At 35.5% G+C, this 18,517-nt stretch overlaps 1 protein-coding gene across 11 annotated transcripts in view; it reads left to right on the top strand.

Annotated features, from left to right (window-relative positions):
- Window positions 1–18,517, top strand: part of RAPGEF6 (Rap guanine nucleotide exchange factor 6) — a 209,555-nt gene that overhangs the window by 59,515 nt on the left and 131,523 nt on the right. For 10 of the 11 annotated variants that reach the window (XM_028103455.2, XM_088023257.1, XM_088023258.1 and 7 more), the window contains exon 6: window positions 14,618–14,761. The exons of the other annotated variant lie outside the window; for it this stretch is intronic. In XM_028103455.2, coding sequence (XP_027959256.1) covers window positions 14,618–14,761 — 144 coding nt within the window. The remainder of the gene's footprint in view (window positions 1–14,617; window positions 14,762–18,517) is intronic. 11 annotated transcript variants of the gene reach the window in all.

The following is an 18,517-nucleotide window of genomic DNA, read 5'->3' as shown; positions in this document are numbered from 1 at the left end:
TGGAAATTGAAGATAGGCAATGAAAGGATAACATTCTTAATTAAGAGTCTCAGGAGAGGAAAATCCATGGAAAGCAACTATGTTTAAAGCAATATTTAATGAACATTGTTTAGAAATTGAAAAAGATTCAAATCTACACACACTTATTAAAGGGTCTACTAGGTACTGGGGAAGTGAGCCGAGGATGATCATTTCTAAGACATTTCCTAATAAAATTATTTGATTTCAAAGATAAAAATCCTTTATGTCTAAAGGCAAAAACACGGCATAACTTCCAAAGGCAAACGAATTGCACTCATTCAGACATATAAAAATCCACTGGGGGGGGTGCCTGGGTGGCTCAGTTTGGTTAAGCGTCTGACTTGTGAATTCAGCTCAGGTAATGAGCTCATGGGGCGTGAGACAGCCCCGCATCGGGCTCCGTGCTCAGAAGGGAATCTGTTTAAGATTTTCTCCCTCTACCCCCTCCCCCGCTCTGACGTGTTCTCTCTCTCTCTCTCTCTAAAATAAATGGTTCTTTTTTTAAAAAAATACTAAAAATCCACTGGGACAACCAAAACAAGGCTCAAGTAGAGCAGCCTTTAAAAAAGAGAGAGAAAGTGGGTGCCTGGGTGGCTCAGTTGGTTAAGCGACTGCCTTCAGCTCGGGTCATGATCCCGGAGTTCCGGGATCAAGTCCCGCATTGGGCTCCCTGCTCAGCAGGGAGCCTCTGACCCTACCCTCTCTTGTCCTCTAGCTCTCTCTCTCTCTCTCTCTCTCAAATAAATAAAATCTTTAAAAAAGAGAGAGAAAGTTTGAACTAAGGATTTTATGTCAGCCACATTGTCTTTATCAAGGTTATGGAAAAACAGTTCTCAGCATAAAAGAACTTAGGGAATTAGGCACCCATGAGCTGTTTTTAAGGAATCTGCTAGAGGATATTTTATTCAACTGAGAAATAACCAGAAAAACCTCACCAAAAGAAATGATCTTTAAAATACATAAATGTATTAGTAAGACTAAAAGGTAGAGATGTGAGGGAAAGACTACTATATGTTGTGACAGAGTAGCTGTAATAAAACTGAAGAAGAGGAAAAGGGAGAGTGAAATAGGAAAAAGATTAAGCTTATTGATGGTTGTTTGTTGCCTAAAGAATAGGTGAGTGTTAAAATAACAATAAAAACTCAACTGGGTAATTAAGAAGGTTTGGGATTTGACAACTATATAATCTAATAGTTTACTGTTTCATGGATATTGGCAGAAGACATAAGACTTGTGGGTCAGAAACAACTTTTTTCTTAATTGTGGTATAGCAAGTAGCATATCATTAGCATATTTCTGTAGATTTCCCCTTGCTTCCTAGATCTCATGGAGGCAGTACTGGGTGGCCTACGGTGATGCTACACCCATAGTAGGTTTGCACTGCAACTAAGAATCCCTGAGTTCGGGGAATATACTGCTTTTATAGTGAACAAGCCTGCTCGTTTTTCAGCGGGAAACTACCTCATCCTTCACGATTGCTCACTACAAGCACAACTCTAAGAAATGGCCCAGTTAATGAGTGGTTAGGACTGTGCATTCTTGGCAAATGCAACAAATTGTGTAGAAGCACAGCAGGCCCCGGGAAGACTATGTTTCACCACAGATAGTAAAAGAGAAGTAAGAAAACAGGTGAGCCATAACAAGTATTGGCAAGGTTATAGACAAATGAAAGCCCTCATATGTAGCTGGTAGAAAAATGAAGAGGTGCAGCTTCTCTGGAAAACAATTTGATAGTTCATGAAATAATTTTTGGAATTACCATATGATCCATCAGTTCCATTCCCACATGTATAACCAAGAGAATTGAAAACGTGTCCACATAAAATCTTGTGTGCTAATGTTCCTAACATTGATCATAGGTGAAAAGTAGAAACAAACCAGTTGTCCTTTAACCTTATGATAAACAGATAAGATGTTTTATGTTCACATGATGGCATATTATGCTGCAACAAAAAGGAATCAAGTATTGATGGGTGCTGTAATATAGATAGATGAATCTTGAAAACATTGTTCTAAGAAATCGACACAAAAAACCACATATTATATGATTGTATTTACATGAAATATCCAAAATGGGGAGATTCATAGTTACAAAAAGTCGATGCCAGTGGGCATAGGGTTTCTTTTGGAATGATAAAAATGTTCTAGAACTAGATAATGGTTGCACAACTTTGTGAATATATTAAAAACCAATGAATTGTATACTTAGGAGGATTTTACGGTATGTGAATTATATCTCAGGAAAAAAAAGTATGAGAAAGAAAAGAATACAGAGACAAACCTTTTTAAAAGGTTTAAGTTCAAAAGTAACCAGTAGAACAAAAATACAGGTTTTCCTAAGTAACAAAAACAATTTTTTACTGAAGCAAAGAATATACATTTCATAGAGAAGTGCAGTAAAGTACATATAATTATAAAATGTTATAAAACTGTAACCTGCAATATTGGTCATACCAATAAATGTGAGTGGCTTCATCTACCCATTATAAGGAAAAGATTTTCAGTTTGGTTCACAAAAGAAGACCCAGCTATATACTGCTTATTTTTTAAAACATTTTTTGAAAGATGTTATTCATTTATATTAGAGTGTGCACATAAGCGGGGGTGGGGTCAGAGGGAGAGAGAATCTCCAGTGGACTCCACGCTGAGCACAGAGCCTGAAGTGGGGCTCGACCTCACGATCCTGAGATAATGACATGAGCCGAAATCAAGAGTTGGACCCCTAACCAGCTGAACCACCCAGGTGCCCCTTTTTGCTATTTAGAGAGACAATCCTATGATTCAAATGTTTCAGGAAGGCTAAAAACAAAGCAGTAGATAATGGCATACTAGCCCAATGAAAATGAAAGGGGACAGGTATGGTAATCTTAATATCAAAAGTAGAGTTCAAGCCAAAAGCTCATGAACTGTGACTTAGAAGGATGATTTTTTTTTAGTGCTAAAACCTACAATTTATGGTGGAGATAGAATACATGAGTATCTTCACAGCATATTACACAGAAACCTTTTGTATGAAACAGACACTCCAGAGGATTCAGTGAGACCTAGAAATACACTACTAGAGAATTTAATCCTCTATTCTTAGTATAAAACAGATGAAGTAGAGGAAAAAATGGTATAGAAGACCTGGACAACATAAACAGTAAGATGAATCTTAGGGAGATAAGTCGAATTCTACAACATGTTAATAAACTATCAGGTGCCTGTGCCACATCAACTTATTTACCAAAAAATTCAGTAATTTTCATAGATATAGTAACACTTTCTGATTACATGCAATGAAATTCTAAATTATAATGGAAAATTAATTGGCTCTTTGACATGAAAAATTTTAAGCCTACCAAACAACTTTTTGTCAAAGGATAAATACATACTGAAATAACAGAATTTTGCAAAATAGTAACAGTGAAAATACACTACATAGCAGAATCGATGGAATACATCAAAAAGTGTTCAGAAACCAGAGGGGAAACAGGCAAAAGGAATAAATTCACAGGAGATGCAGATACCAGAGTGAACATGTGCATATTTTAAAACAGCTGATTAGTATTTCAAGGATTTAGTGGAGAATTTTAGAAGATTGAAAACTATAAAATGAAATAATGATTTCCAAATTCTACAGCTAGAAACATCTACAAACGAAAAAGAAAGCTCGGGGGCACCTGGGTGGCTCAGGTCATGATCCAGGGATCTGGGGTCAAGGCCTTTGTTGGGCTCCCTGCTCAGCAGGGAGCCTGCTTCTCCCTCTCCCTCTGCTGCTCCCTCTGCTTGTGCCTATTCTCTGTCTCCCTCCCAAATAAGTAAAATCTTAAAAAAAAAAAAAAAAAAAAGCTCAGTAGTAGGTGGGTTTTATAGAAGGTAAAACTTGACTGAAGAGCAAGTTAGGGAACTGAATGATAAGAATACAAACAGATGAGGAAAATTTTAATACGTAATGGAGTGTAGGACACATAATAGAAAAGATCTTAGGTAAGTGTAATTAGAATCCTAGAAGGAGAAGAAAGTATTAGAAGAGGTAATGGTTGAGAATTTTCCAAAACTATCAAAAGAAATCAACTCACAAATTTGAGAACTCTATAATCTCAAAGCAGGATAAATACAAAGAAACTTATGCATAAACACATTATACTAAAACTACTGAAAATGAAAAACGAAGCTATAAAACCAGTCAGAGGGAAAAACATGCATTATTTTTAAACCATCACAACTTCTAAAACACTGGCAGCAAAAATTGAAGCTTCGTTTATTAAGTAAAGAATTTCCACACAAAAGTGAAGAAAATTTTCAGCAATAGACGAGCACTCAGTTTACCAAGTGGGAGTTTTTCAGGTAAAAGGGGATCACAGATGGAAGCATAGAAATAAATAAATAAAAGAAAGAAATAAGGACAATGTAAAGCATTTAGATCTATGTATATTGACTGTAGAGACCAGTAATAAAAGGGTCTTTTGTACTTTAAAATATATGTAGAATGTAAATACATGACAGATAAAAGGAGGGATGGAGTGAAAAATTCCTAAGATCTTTGCATATTCTAGAAAGTGGTAAATATATTAATAGTGGATTTTAATAAGCATATATACCATCTAAGAATACAGCTTGTAATTAATAAGGGGAAATAGAATAATAAATGAAAATGAAGGCACAGAAGAGAAAACATACTAGGAGGAGGAAAAAACATAAGATTGTAGATATCCTTTCAAGTATATCAGAAATTACAATAAATATAAATTTTCCAGTAAAGAAGCAAATATCAGATTAAATTTTTTTTAAACACAATTACTTGCCACTGAAAGAACAGTGGTGTAAATACAAGATTTGAGAAGAAACTTAACTTCTTGGTCTTTTGGCTAGGATCAAGTGAAGAATTGAAAGTACAGAAGAAGTTGTGTCTTCTGAGCAATAACCAAAGGAGAGCTGGTGTGTCTCCAATCTTCAAAGTGTAATTTAAGACAAGCATTATTTAATGTAAAAATAGTATTTCATCATGATAAACATGTATCAAGTTTAAGTGGTCCTGGATTTTTATGTGCCTTAGTATATAACTAAAAGATAATTAGTCGTTAGTAAAATGGGAACTTGACAAATCCACAGTGACAGCGAGAGAGATTTAAACATCCCTCTAAAAGTAAGAAAGCAAGCATAAGGAATCAGTAAGGATTTTGAGGATTTGAACCTCTGCCCAGTAGTTAGAGAACTACACACCCATCAACAAAGAATACATGTACTTTTCAAGCACACGTGGAAGGTACTCTGCTCGCCTGGGTGGCTCATTTGGTTGAGCTCCAGACTCCTGGTTTTGGCTCAGATCATGAGATCTCAGGGTCCTGGAATCAAGCACCAAGCCCTGGGCTCTGTGCTCAGCGAGGATTCTGCTTGAGATCCTTTACCTCTGCTCCTCCCCCTGCTTGAGCATGGGAGTGCTCTAAAATAAATAAATTTAAAAATAATAAAAATAAATGTTATACTCTGGAATGTAAAACAAATCTCAAGGAAGAATTTATTTTTGGTTTGTGTTTTGGCCGTTATGGAGTTAACTTAGAAACCAATTATAAAAACAACTAAAACAAATTATAACTTGAAATTCAGCAGTATACTTAAATCACTTGTCAAAGAATCGCTATGAAAATGAGAAACTATTTTGAGCTGAATGAAGAGGATATATCAGATTTTATGAAATTTGTCTTGAGCCTTAGGTGAATAATTTAAGCCTTAACGTTTTAGGAGAAAGGCTGACATTCAGTGAAGGTAAGTATCCACATCAGGAAATTAGAGAGCAGCGAACTATACCTACAGAAATTAGAAGCCAAGAAACAAGGATAAAAAGTCAGTGGCCTGTAAAGCATAGTTAAAGAGGATGAAGAAAGGTAAAAGTTGATACTCAGAACAGAGTAATAAATTTGATACTACTTTGTCAAAAATAGTCAAGAACAAAATATGTTGCATAGCTTAATATCAGGAGTGAGAAAAGGATAGACTACTATGGACCTAATGAAAATTCTAAAAATAGTAAAGGATATTATTAAAAACTTAAATAAGTTTTGCATTTTAGATCATCAAATTCCTTAAAAAACAATTTACTAAAATAAGCATGTGCATGTGTGCACACACACAGAAAATCTTCATAATCCATTTTCTAGAAAGAAAGTGCATCTGTAATTAACAGACCTTTTCATTTAGAAATTTCCACCCACATGGTTTCATTGGTGATTTTTTCCCCCAACATTTAAATAAGAATACAAAAAGTCTTAACAGGAAAGAGAAAGATTGCATTCCTTTTTTATGCATCCAGTTTAATTTTATTTTTATTGACATATAAGTGACATAATGTTTGAGAGCCCGGTTTAATTGTGATAGCAAAACCTGACAAGTACATTACAGAAAGGCAATATTACAGGTTATTTATTTATTTATTTGTTTGTTTTCATTTGAGAGAGAGCCAGCAAGAGCCTGAGTGGGGGAGAGGGGGTTGTTAGGGAGAGGGAGACACAGTCTCTCCACTGAGCAGGGAGCCCAACTTGGGGCTCCATCCCAGGACTCTGGGATCATGACCTGAGCCGAAGGCAGGTGCTTAACAACTGAGCCACCCAGGTGCCCCAGGATTTTTTTAATTAAAAATCTTAAAATACTAGGGAATCAAATCCCAGTGATACATCGAGAGGATAAAATATGACTGTTGAATTTATTCCCAGAGTTGCAGGGTTGACTTAATTTAGGCAGTACCTCGCTTTATTGCAGTTTGCTTTATTGTGCTTTATGGATACTGTTTTTTACCTACTATAAGTTTGTGGCAACCCTTGGTGAGGTCGTCTGTTGGGGCCATTTTTTTAACAGCATTTGCTCACCTGCGTGTTTTTTTTGTCACTGCTTGGTAATTTTTGCAATATTTTAAATTTTCATTATTAAGGTGATTTCTGATCAGTGATTACAACTCAATAAAAGCTCATGATGGTTAGCATTATTTAGCAATGAAGTATTTTTTAATTCAGGCAAGTATGTACTTTGTTTTTTTTTAGACATACTGCTCTTGTACACTTGATAGGCAACAGTGTTTTGTAAACACAGGTTATGCATTGGGAAACCAAAAATTTTATTTGATTCACTTCATTGCAATATTTACCTTATTAGAATGGCCTGGAACCAAACCTGTAGTATCTCTGAGGTGTGCCTATATTTGAAAATCACTGTGATTCATTATAGTAATATAATTATAGTCATATGACCATCTGTATACATACAGAAAAAGCATTTGATAGTACTCAGAACCCATTCATGATTGTTGAAGCTTTTAGCAAACTAGGAAAAGAAGGAAACTTTCATAACCTTTATGAATGTTATCAGCATTAGCCCTACGCTAAACATTAAAAACTTTCTCCAGGCCTTTGGAAATGTGTAAGGAAAGCTCAACATTACCAAAACCACTGGCTAAGAGATCCTGTAAAGTGCGTTTAAGGAAGGGAACAAGGATAGATTGAAAAAAATAATGTAGCCTGGGTGGCTCAGTCGCTTGAGCTTCTGTCTCTTGATTTTGGCTTAGGTCAAGATCTCAGGGTGGTGGGATCAAGCCCGGCTTCAGACTGTGTGCAGAGTCTGCTTGAGATTCTTTTTCTCCCACTCTTTCTGCCCCTGCCCCTGCTTACATGCTCTGTCTCTAAATAAATAAAATCTTTAAAAATATAAAATTGTACTAAACAGATGAATGATTTGCATGTAGAAAATCAGAAAATACACCCAAACTTTTTAGAATTAATAAGTCATTTTAGCAAGGTCACTGGATATTTATGTACAGAAATCAGTTGTATTTATATTTAGAACCAACAAGAATTTAAAAATTAATTTAGTGAACATACTATTTGTAAACATCAAAAAGTCCGTATACGTTAGAATAAATCTAACAAAAGTTGTAGGAAACATCAACACGGAAAACCATAAATAGAGATCTTTAGATGTAAATTGAGAGAGAGGTGCCTGGGTGGCTTAGTCAGTTAAGCATCTGACTTTGGCTCAGGTCATGATCTCAGGGTCCTGGGATCAAACCCCACGTCGGGCTCCCTGCTCAGCGAGGAGCCTGCTTCTCCCTCTCCCTCTGCTCCTCGTCCTGCTCATGCTCTCTCTCTCATATGAATAAATAAAATATTTTTTAAAAATTGCTATTAGATCTAAATTGAGAGAAACAGTATTTTTAAGATAATAATGTCTCCAAATTTCTATAAAATTGAGTGCAGTCCCCATCAGAATCCCAGCAGATTTTTTTATTGAAATCAAGAAATTGACCTTTTTTATATATATTTGTAAATACATATATATGCACATATGTATATCACATAAGAATACATTTACAATAACCTCGTAAAATACTTCATTATAAACAGATTTGCAAAGCCTGGGTGGCTCAGTTGTTTAAGCGACTGCCTTCGGCTCAGGTCATGATCCTGGAGTCCTGGGATTAAGTCCCGCATCGGGCTCTCTGCTCAGCGAGGAGCCTGCTTCTCCCTCTGATCCTCCCCCGTCTCATGTACTCTCTCTCTCTCTTTCTCTCATTCTCGCTCTCTCAAGTAAATAAATCTTTAAAAAAAAAGACATTATTATTAAATACTCCCCAAAAGCAAAAAGTTAAATTTGAACAAAAAATGAGATAACCATGTTCTTAAATAGGGAGTTAACGTCATAAAACTACCAATTTTCCTTTGGTTACCTTGTAAATTTGATGAGATCCCAATGAAAAATGCTATCAGGTATGATGGTGGTTTTGTGCAGATTGTGTGTGGAAGGATAAAAAAAAGCCAGGAAGAACTAGAAGAAAGATGAGAAAGACCTATTTAGTGGAGCCGTGTACATGTTTTTTATATACTTAAAATAATTCAAAAAGGAGGGAAAAATGCAACCTCTATTCAAAAACAAAACAAGTATATGTAAAATTGTTGGTATAATTCCACTGAGATTTATTATTTCTGGTGAGTTTAAAAGACAGTATTTTGGTAATGCTGAGCTTTCCTTACACATTCCCAAAAGCCGGGAGAAAGTTTTCAATGTTTGTTGTAAAGTTAATGCAGATGCCTTTAATACGGTTATGAAAGTTTCCTTCTTTTCCTAGTTTGCTAAAAGTTTCAAAAATCGTGAATGGGTCTTGAGTACTATCAGATGGTTTTTCTCTGTACAGTATACATAGTAATTTGCATTTCTAATGGGATAAGTCTTGGGCACAAAGAGCTAGTTGTCTTATTTGTAGTAGTAAAGGTGACATTAAAGTTTTTAATTTTTTTGTATAAGACATAAACACATATTACATATATGTGATGGTATGTAATTACAATTATTATGATACATATACATAAATCATTAGGAAGCAAAATCATGTAATACCAGAATGTTGGTGATAATGTTGATATTGTTAAAGCTGTTATGTATGTATAGATAACATGTATGTGTATATTTACTTCTACTTCACAAATTTTGTCTTACTGTTTTATGAAGTCATTGTGTGCTCAGATTTTATGATGTATTTACCATTTGTTTACTTTTAATTTCCTCCATCTGAGACCTTTTTATGGGAGCATTTGTGTTACACCGTTTAAAATTTTCTTTAATATTTGTTGATAAACAGCTCAGCTGGGTGTATTTCTTTTTCTTTTTTATTTCGACTGCAACTATATTTTGTATCATTCTTGAGGATTGTTTTGCCATGAATGCAATTTGGGGAGGAGAATCCTTTTTTTTTTCCTTTTTTCTTAGCACAGTCAATATAGTCATTGTTTCTGGCACTTAGTATTTTTTGAGAGGTCCGTTATTAATCTAATTACCCTTCCTTTGTAGCTGATCTACATTTTCCTTGTGGCTGCATAAAAGTCTTCTTTTTATCTTTACTATGTGAATTTGTAGTTGTATTTTCAGATTTGTTGGACTCTTCGAGTTTTTGTTTTAATCAAAAAGTTTCATTTTCTCTTTGGATATTACCTTGTTCTTCTGTCATCTCGTTCTTGAACTTTAAGTATATCTTAAATCTTTTCAGCCTGTCTGTATCTTTTATGCTTGCTTATTTTTCATCCCATCTTGACTTTGTTCTGCATACTGTATAATTTTTTTGGCTTTATCTTCCCACTTTATTCTCTTTTTAGTTATATCTCCATATGGTGTTTAATTCCTTTTTTTTTTTTTTGCTCTTTTTTTTTTCTTTTTCCTCTGTTTCAGTTTGGGCAATTTCTTTTGACCTGTGTTTAAGTTCATTGATTCTTAATTCACTTGCATCAGGTCTACTGATGAGTTTATCAAAGGCATTTTTCATCTTTGGTACTATGATTTTTATTTCTGAGTTTCTCATTTTATTCCCTCATATTTTCCTTAGGTCTGCTGAAATTTTTCATCTGTTTATATGGTCCACCTTTTCCACCTTTCTGGTGCCTTTACTGTATTGGTCATAGTTGTCTTAAATTCTCTGATAGTGGCAGCATCTGGATCATGTCTGGTTTTGGTGGATTGCTCTGTTGGTTGCTTTGTCTTTTGGCAGTGGATTGGTTTTTTTGTTTGTTTTTGCTGTTTTGTTTTTTTATCCTTTCTATTTTTATGTGAGTCATTATTTTGGATTTAATGATACGTACTGTATATAGGGCAGTAGAGAATGAGGATAGTCTTTAGGCCTGGACCTGAATACACCTCTTCTTCTGCTAGAGTTGAGCTAGGTTTGCATTGTTTGTTATTATGGTTACACCATAATAGTGCACCAGTGCTTTCAAATTTCTCTAGTTTTCCTTTGTCCTTAGGATTGGGATTGGTTTGTTGGGAGGTCTTTCTGAGTGTTCTTGTTCCATCCCCATTTTAGGTCTTCTTTGTGCGCTTGTGTTTCATACAGGATATCTCTATACATTCTTGTCCCTCTTCCAAATGTAGACTGTATTTACTTATTACACATTGCTCACTGGCCTAGTGTTGGGGAGTAAGGGCACTTGTGTTTGTTGTGGGTTTTTGGGCCTGGTCAGTCCTTACCTACTTAGTGCTATTTATAATCTCTGGCTTATTTTCAAGTTGCTTTTTGTTGGAAAGTTTTTTTATCATAACTTTATATTTTCTAATACTTAAAATACATTGGAATATTTGCAAGTGTGAGTCTGTTGTCCTTTTCCTGGGCCATTATTGCTCATTATGTCTGTTATTTGTTCATGGTTATCCTACCATGTTTCATGGTTTTTGTTGTAGTTGGGGGTCTTTTTCCTTGTGTTTTTTGGGGGGAGAAGGTATGTTTATCTGGGAAGTCATATATCTTGAACAATAGGTGTGGGAATTCTTTGAGGTTTGGGTTAAAGTTAAAGTCTTGCAAAGAGGTTTCAGATTTGTTTTTGCCTGTTGCATATGTACGTTATCAATCCTGAACATCTTTAAATTTACTTCATGCTTAAGGTATTATGAATTCAAACTAATGACCTGCATGAGGGATAGCTTATATTTTAAATTCTTAGGGAAAATGTTTTTTGTCTGTTTGGTTCGTTGCTTTTTACCCCCTCTTCTCTCAGTGCCAAGCAAGTTTTCTTCCTGTCTCCTTCGGCAGGATAGGCTTATACCTCTGTACCCTCACAATAAGGATTCAGCTAGTTGAGTTGAGCTTACGAGTAAGTCTCCTATTGGATTCCCCATCTTTGATGGATTATCTATTGTCTTTCTCACTCCCTACAACCATTAAAGTGGAGGGGCTAGTCTCTAGAGTTAGGAAATCTGTCTTCTGGTAGATTAGGAGCTTCATTAGTAACCTTTCTCCTGGTATTTTTGCTTTCACTTCAGTCTTGGCCTTTGGATTTCTTTTGTCACATGAGGTATGCATTTGCAGTTTTGTTTTTAATCTCACATTTCAGTTTACTTGGCAGGTTTGTTGAGGGTACTTAATCCTTCATACATTGTTTAGTCTTTGTTTTCATTTGGTACTTTCCTTAAAATTTTGAGACTCTTAGAAACTCTTAGAAACTCCTTTCCTCGACTTAATTTACTATTTATATTTTGGAAAGCCTTTATTGTTTATCTCTGCTTTTGCTCAATAAATAGTAGATATTAGAAAATTTAAGGATTATGTGATACTGAAGTTTCACCTAACGTGGATAATATAATTCATCCGTTGGGATAGGGCAGTATGAAGGAGATGAATTTTAGTAGTCACACTTGGGTTTTGAGTCCTTACCCACTTGTATGAATTACTTAAGTTTTAAGAAACTCTATGATCTATCGAAACAGTAGCTATGTGATAGGAGTGTTGTGAGCCTTAAGTGATATAACTTTACTTTCTGGTACATGCTCTGATGTAGTGATGGAGTGACTATTTTGGTACTCTTGACATTTTTTAGAAAGCAAATTAAATCTCAAGGAGGTAGCATATATTGCTACCTGTTCAAAATTCAATACTTGTTGAGGTGGAAATCATTCCCATGTCTCTTCTGGATTTTACCTTTCAGAAGAATAATAGTAACTTACTCTGCCTACCCTTATATTTCTTGAGTACCTTACATGTATTTCCAAGGACCTATCATATATGGGGAGAAAGAATCTAATGTATTGCCCATTTTGGCAAACTTTCTGAATGTTCAGTGAACAAAGATTAATATATATATAACGCAGTTCCTGTCTTAGGGAACTTATTAGCTTGTTAATGACATGGGCTTATGTAGTAATCACGGTTGATGTGAAGGGGTAGTAGCTTCCTGGGGCAGAGGAGGGAGGGGTCATGAAGTATGGGAAGGATGCAACGATGTTGGCAGAGGAGGAGTGGCCTTTGTGGCAGTAGCACAGCAGCATATACAAAGGCCTGAAGGCAGTGGAGAGCATGTCCTATTTATGAGAAGTCCAGATTGTGTACACAAAATAAAGTAGTCGTGGTCTGAGGACAGGAATGCCTTTTGTAATTGTAGAAGAGATGGTAACTGTCTTAAATGAACGGTGGTTCAGCAAGTGAAGACAGAATGGGTAGGATAACACAAAGTAAAGTTACTTAGTAAAATGTAAGTTACTATATTATAGGGACCCATGAATAGTCATATTGACTTGGCCACTGCTTTTGAACTCTTGTACCACTCATACCTGAAACAGACAGACATCAACTCTTTCTGAGAAATCATCAGGAAATTTTGTGTATCTCATTAGAGCTTTTATGTGACAAAGTTTTTTTTTGTGGGGAGGAGGGTAAGGGAGCAGTTTTTCCAGGCTTTTATAAGGTACAGTAATAAATTTGGAGGATGGGTCATAAGTGGCTTTGAACATCACAAATAATAGTTTAAAATTCATTCAGTAATTGTTAGAGGTCCACTGTAGCATTTTGTACAGGAAATGTGATAAAGTGATGATTTACTGAGGTGATTTATTTGACGATATAAGATGGAGTTGGAGCGGAACGTGTCTGAAGCAACAACGTCACCTCTTTCTTCGTATAGTTCAGGACTGAAGTGATTAAGAATTGAGTAAGGAATGGTAATGGGAATGAAGAAAGGGCAATATGAGAGTACTTTATAAAAAAAGGATCGACAAGTTCTGAGAAGTGATTGAAAATAAGATTTGGAAAACAAGCAGGAGAATTAGGGATATTCATGAAATTTCATACTTGGGTAACTGGAAATTTTTGATATTAGCCAAGGATAGGACATTTGAAAGAAAACTTGTGGGGGAAAAATACTGTTTATGTGATGTGATGGTAATTATATGTTACACTGTAGACCATCAATATGCCTTCTTAAAAATAATTTTTAATTTATGGCTTCATCTGTGATTGGACAGGCAATGTGGTCTTGTATCAGTACCATAAATGTTGGACACAGACCTACATTCCAACTCAACTTTAATAATTATCACAATGTGAGACTGGAAAGTAATCTCTTGGGATTTTGCTTTGCTCACCTATAAGCTAAACCTAATATTGCTTACAGGCTCACTGTGTGAACTAAATAATAACAATGTTTATGCATGCTGGCCCATTTTAGCCCTCAGTAAATGTTAGTTTTCACTTCTTTATTAAAAGATGCCAGCTTTGGGGCATCTGGCTGGCTTAGTCAGTGGAGGGTGCAACCCTTGATTTCAGGGTTGTGAGTTCGAACCCCACATTGGATGTAGAAATTATTCAAAAACAGAATCTTTAAAAAAAAAAAAAAAAAAAGGATGCTAGCCTTACTCTGTTGTCATACATTAAGATGAACACCAAAGAATAATGCATAAAGCATTTTTGTTTTGCTGTTGAGCATTTCACTGAAATCATAGCCATGATGATTGGCTAAATAAATACATGTAGAATCATGCAGCTTATAATTGGACTAACCCAGAAGTGGTAATTAATTATTGAATGTGTAGGTGTAGTTAACAGCCTTTGCTTCTGGTAAGTGACTTTTTTAGAGCATATATGTTTATGTGAGCAAGACAGACTATTTCCTGGAAGGAAACTGTGGTCTCCAGATATTTATAGTAATGTCACCTTTAATCTTGAACTCATGAGTGTTGTCCTGCACAGATTATTTTCTTGAGGCAGTTACTTGCAAGAAGTAAATGAATCCTCCTTTGAGCCTGTTAAGACTCCATAGACTGTCAGTAATATGGAAAAAATTGGATATTTAATCAGGAATGTGAACATGTGTTTCAGGTAGAGAATTCCAAAGATAATGAAGACAGTATTCTACAAAGAGAAATTCCTGCCAGACAGTCTCGACGAAGGTTTCGGAAAATTAATTATAAAGGAGAGCGCCAAACTATTACTGATGATGTGGACATTAACAGCTATCTTTCTGTGAGTGTATTTAGGAAAAGTTCATGGATCGTCCTTAATTTTTATAAATATCTTTAATTTACATGTATTTTTGGTAATATCAACACTTAGGGCTTAATGTATAAAATTTTAGAGCAGATAAATATATATAATTTTTTTAAAAATACTTCTCAGTTGAGTTTGGTAGAAATGCTCTTACCAGTGGAAGTTTTGTTTTTTTGCTTTGGTTTTTGTTTAAATAATGTAAAAAATCTTACCATATCTTTTTAGACCTTATTTGTGGATTTTCTTGCCTTTTCGTTGTCTGAATGGAATATGGAAAAGAGTTCTGAGAACTCAGGTTGGGAGCTTTTTTCCTGATATGCTGTAAGGCATACAAAAGAAAAATATGTCAATTTTTCTCTTGTGGTATGGGAGGGATACAAAAACTGTGTGTTAGTGCAGAAACGTGGGCAAGTGTTAGCGGTATGTTTTTACATGCAAATATTGAAGAAGAAGAAACAGATGAAATAATTAGCTTTTGTAACACTAGAAGAAACATAAGCTGTTTCTCCAGAAGTCTTCAGTTTTGTAATTGTAGAGAACTTCATTTTAAACTAAAAAGTATTTGAATCAAGAAGAAAGGATAGGGATGCATGGGTGGCACAGTCATTTAAGTCAGGGTTCTGGGATCAAGCCCCCCCCCCCCATGTCGGGCTCCTTGCTTGGAGGGGAATCTGCTTCTCCCTCTCACCTACTTGTGCTCTCTCTGTCTCTCTCAAATAAATAAATAAAATCTTTAAAAAAATAAGGATAATCTAAGAAAGAATAAATCCAGGGATATTTTATCAGTTTCAAAGAAGTCATGGTCCCCCCAAAAATATAAAAACGGTTTAGAGATTAATTGCAACAAAACTCCCAAGGGTATGTTTAATTCATTTGGTTGTCAAATTCCTCCTTCAATGTTAGGAATAAGGATTATATAGGGAATTGTGTATAGTGGAATAAATGTTAAATTCAAGGCAGCTCTAAGGATTTAGTCACATTTGCCTTATGTCTTTGGTTCCATACATTCTATTTCTAACAACAAAGAGTAACTTGAAATAGTCCCCCAATTTTTTTTTTTTGCCACATCTAGAGGCACACAAAGTTCATTTCCTGTTCTTATTATGTAAAAATTTCTTTTTATGTAATAAATTTCCCCATAATGAATTAATTTCAGTTAACAGGTTTGCATTATTGTACAAGTAATATGTGTTTTGGAAAAATTAAACATTGACTAGTCATACTGCCCAGTTATGTAACCATTGATGACATTTCATATATTCTTGGGTAAAGGTTTTTTTTTTTCCACATAGAGATACAAATGTAAGCTTTTTGGCTTTTTAAAACTTTAAATATATGATAACTTTTTTACGTGTGTGATGTGAACAGCTTTGAATGCTTAAAAAAAATTTTTTTTTACATTACTCTTAAGAGTGTTTTGGTACTCCACTATAATAATTGCCATAATCTACATCCCAATATTTGGTCATTTAGATTTTTTTTTGTTTTTATTTTTTTAAAATAAGGTGCTGGGGCGCCTGGGTGGCTCAGTTGGTTAAGCATCTGCGTTCAGCTCAGGTCATGATCCCAGGGTCCTGGGTTCGAGCCCTGCATCGGGCTCTCTGGTCAGCAGAGAGCCTGATTCTCCCTCCCCCTCTGCCTGCAGCTCCCCCTGCTTGTTCTCTCTTTCTCTCTGTCAAATAAATAAAATCTTAATAAAAAAACAAGGTGCTAATTATCTTTGTGGTTACGTTTGTCCATATGTTGGTTTCTTTAGAAAAATTCTGAGAAGTAAAATTATTATTTTTAATTGTATTATTTGGTTTTCCTTATATGAGCTACAGTGCATAGTTTGTATGTTTTGATCACTTACTCAAGTCTCAGCTCTAGTGTGTTCTTAGACTTTTTTGGTGTCCTGTCTTGAAGCCCAGGCAAATTCTACATTTTCTCTAAGTAGCTGTGGCTTTTGCTTCTGAGTCATGTACTTCTAACTCCCATGTGTGCTGAAAGTTGTCCTCTTGGGGATATGTTGGTTTCCTGTGTAGACCAGAAAGAGCAGCAGGCAAACTGCTTGAGATTCTGTGCATTTGATGACTCTAAGTGAAGTGTGGCATTGTTGGATATAAAGGTTTGTGTAGCTAGTTTTAAGTACTTACCCTATTAAGTACTGTCAGGAATTTGGTAGAGGGGAGAACTAAGTTGATTCACGCTAGTTATTAACTATGAGACTGGGTTGGAAAAGGGTTTTTGGTCATGTGCCTAAATTTGCTATTTCTTGAAATTAATAGTTCCTGTTTGCTTTTTTCCCCCTAAAACAGATGTATTTCAGGCAACTTGGGAAAGGTTTTAAGAGGTTTTCATTTACTATTCATTAATGTCACCTGTATGTAAAACCTATGTGTCTGTCTAAATACCTACATAGTGATAGTTGGTCTAGATAAAGGATGCTTTGCGGCAAAAATCTTAATTAGTATTTGTGAAAACATCCGGTAGAAAATTGGCTTTATGGCTACCCTAGGGTCTTTCAGGTCTTTTGTTGTCAGCAATTCAGAGAGATCAAAAGGAATCATTTTTTTCTTGTAGACAGCAGTACAGATTTGACAGTTTCTTTTTTCATTTGCTCACCATCATCAGCTTTTCCTTGCTGAAATGCTGAAGGTCAGAAATTCTTAAAGATGTACAGAATTTTTTGTTACTGTTGTCTTTGTCATAAGTAGTATTAGTATACAACCTGTACATCACAGTTTTATGTATACGAAAGACTTCTCATGTTTTATTCTCTAATTGAATGCTTAGAATGATTGAAAAAGATTTTTTTTAAGATTTTTTTATTTATTTGACAGAGACACATTGAGAGAGGGAACACAAGCAGGGGGAGTGGGAGAGGGAGAAGCAGGTTTCCCGCTGAGCAGGGAGCCCGACGTGGGGCTCGATCCCAGGACCCTGGGATCATGACCTGAGCCGAAGGCAGATGGTTAACGACTGAGCCACCCAGGTGCCCCAAAAGATTGTTTATTTTTATGAATTATTGTCGTGGTTTTGTCATACATTGCTTTATATAAAGATGATGAGAACCATAATTTTAATGTGAAAGTGAAAGGTTTTTTTTCTTAATGTTAAAAAGAGCACTTCTATAACAGTAACATTTTTGAAACTGCTTTGGGTATTGCTATCAGAGTTTTCAACAAATTTAAATGTTTTTGAATATTCTCAGAATATTTTATATATTTGAGGAAGGTGTATTTCATATTGAGAAATAGCAAGAAGGTGATTGGAATAATATTCAGTGAGAGTAAGATGGGTAATTATGCCAACCGAAAATAGTCTAGCATTTTCATGAGCCATCTGTCTTGAATTCTTCCTTACTCACTATATGGTTAGGGTATTTCGTCTAAACACTTAGTGCTTTGGTTGCTGTACCTCAAAAAATGAGGATGGTAGTATTGGGTCTGCCTGTCTTAAGGGGTGGTTGCTAAAGAACATGGAACATGTTTGCACACTCATAGTCTAGTTTCCCCATGTCATCATGTCATCACCTTAGTGTTCACTGTCATTCTTTTTAGAACCGTTGTAATAGCATTGGGGCGCCTGGGTGTCTCAGTTGATTAAGTGTCCAACTCTTGATTTCCGCTGGGTCCTGAGATCAAGCCCCGTGTTGGGCTCCGTGCTCACTGGGGAGTCTGCCTAGGATTCTCTCTCCCTCTGCCCCTCCCCCTGCTTGCACTTGCTCTCTTTGTCTCTAAAATCAATAAA

The sequence above is a fragment of the Eumetopias jubatus genome, unplaced genomic scaffold (genome assembly GCF_037043125.1).
Source record: "Eumetopias jubatus isolate StellerSeaLion01/CBP00866 unplaced genomic scaffold, mEumJub1_p1.0 scaffold_5, whole genome shotgun sequence".
In the NCBI taxonomy this organism is placed as follows: domain Eukaryota; kingdom Metazoa; phylum Chordata; class Mammalia; order Carnivora; family Otariidae; genus Eumetopias; species Eumetopias jubatus.
This window is presented reverse-complemented; position numbering and strand designations above follow the sequence as displayed.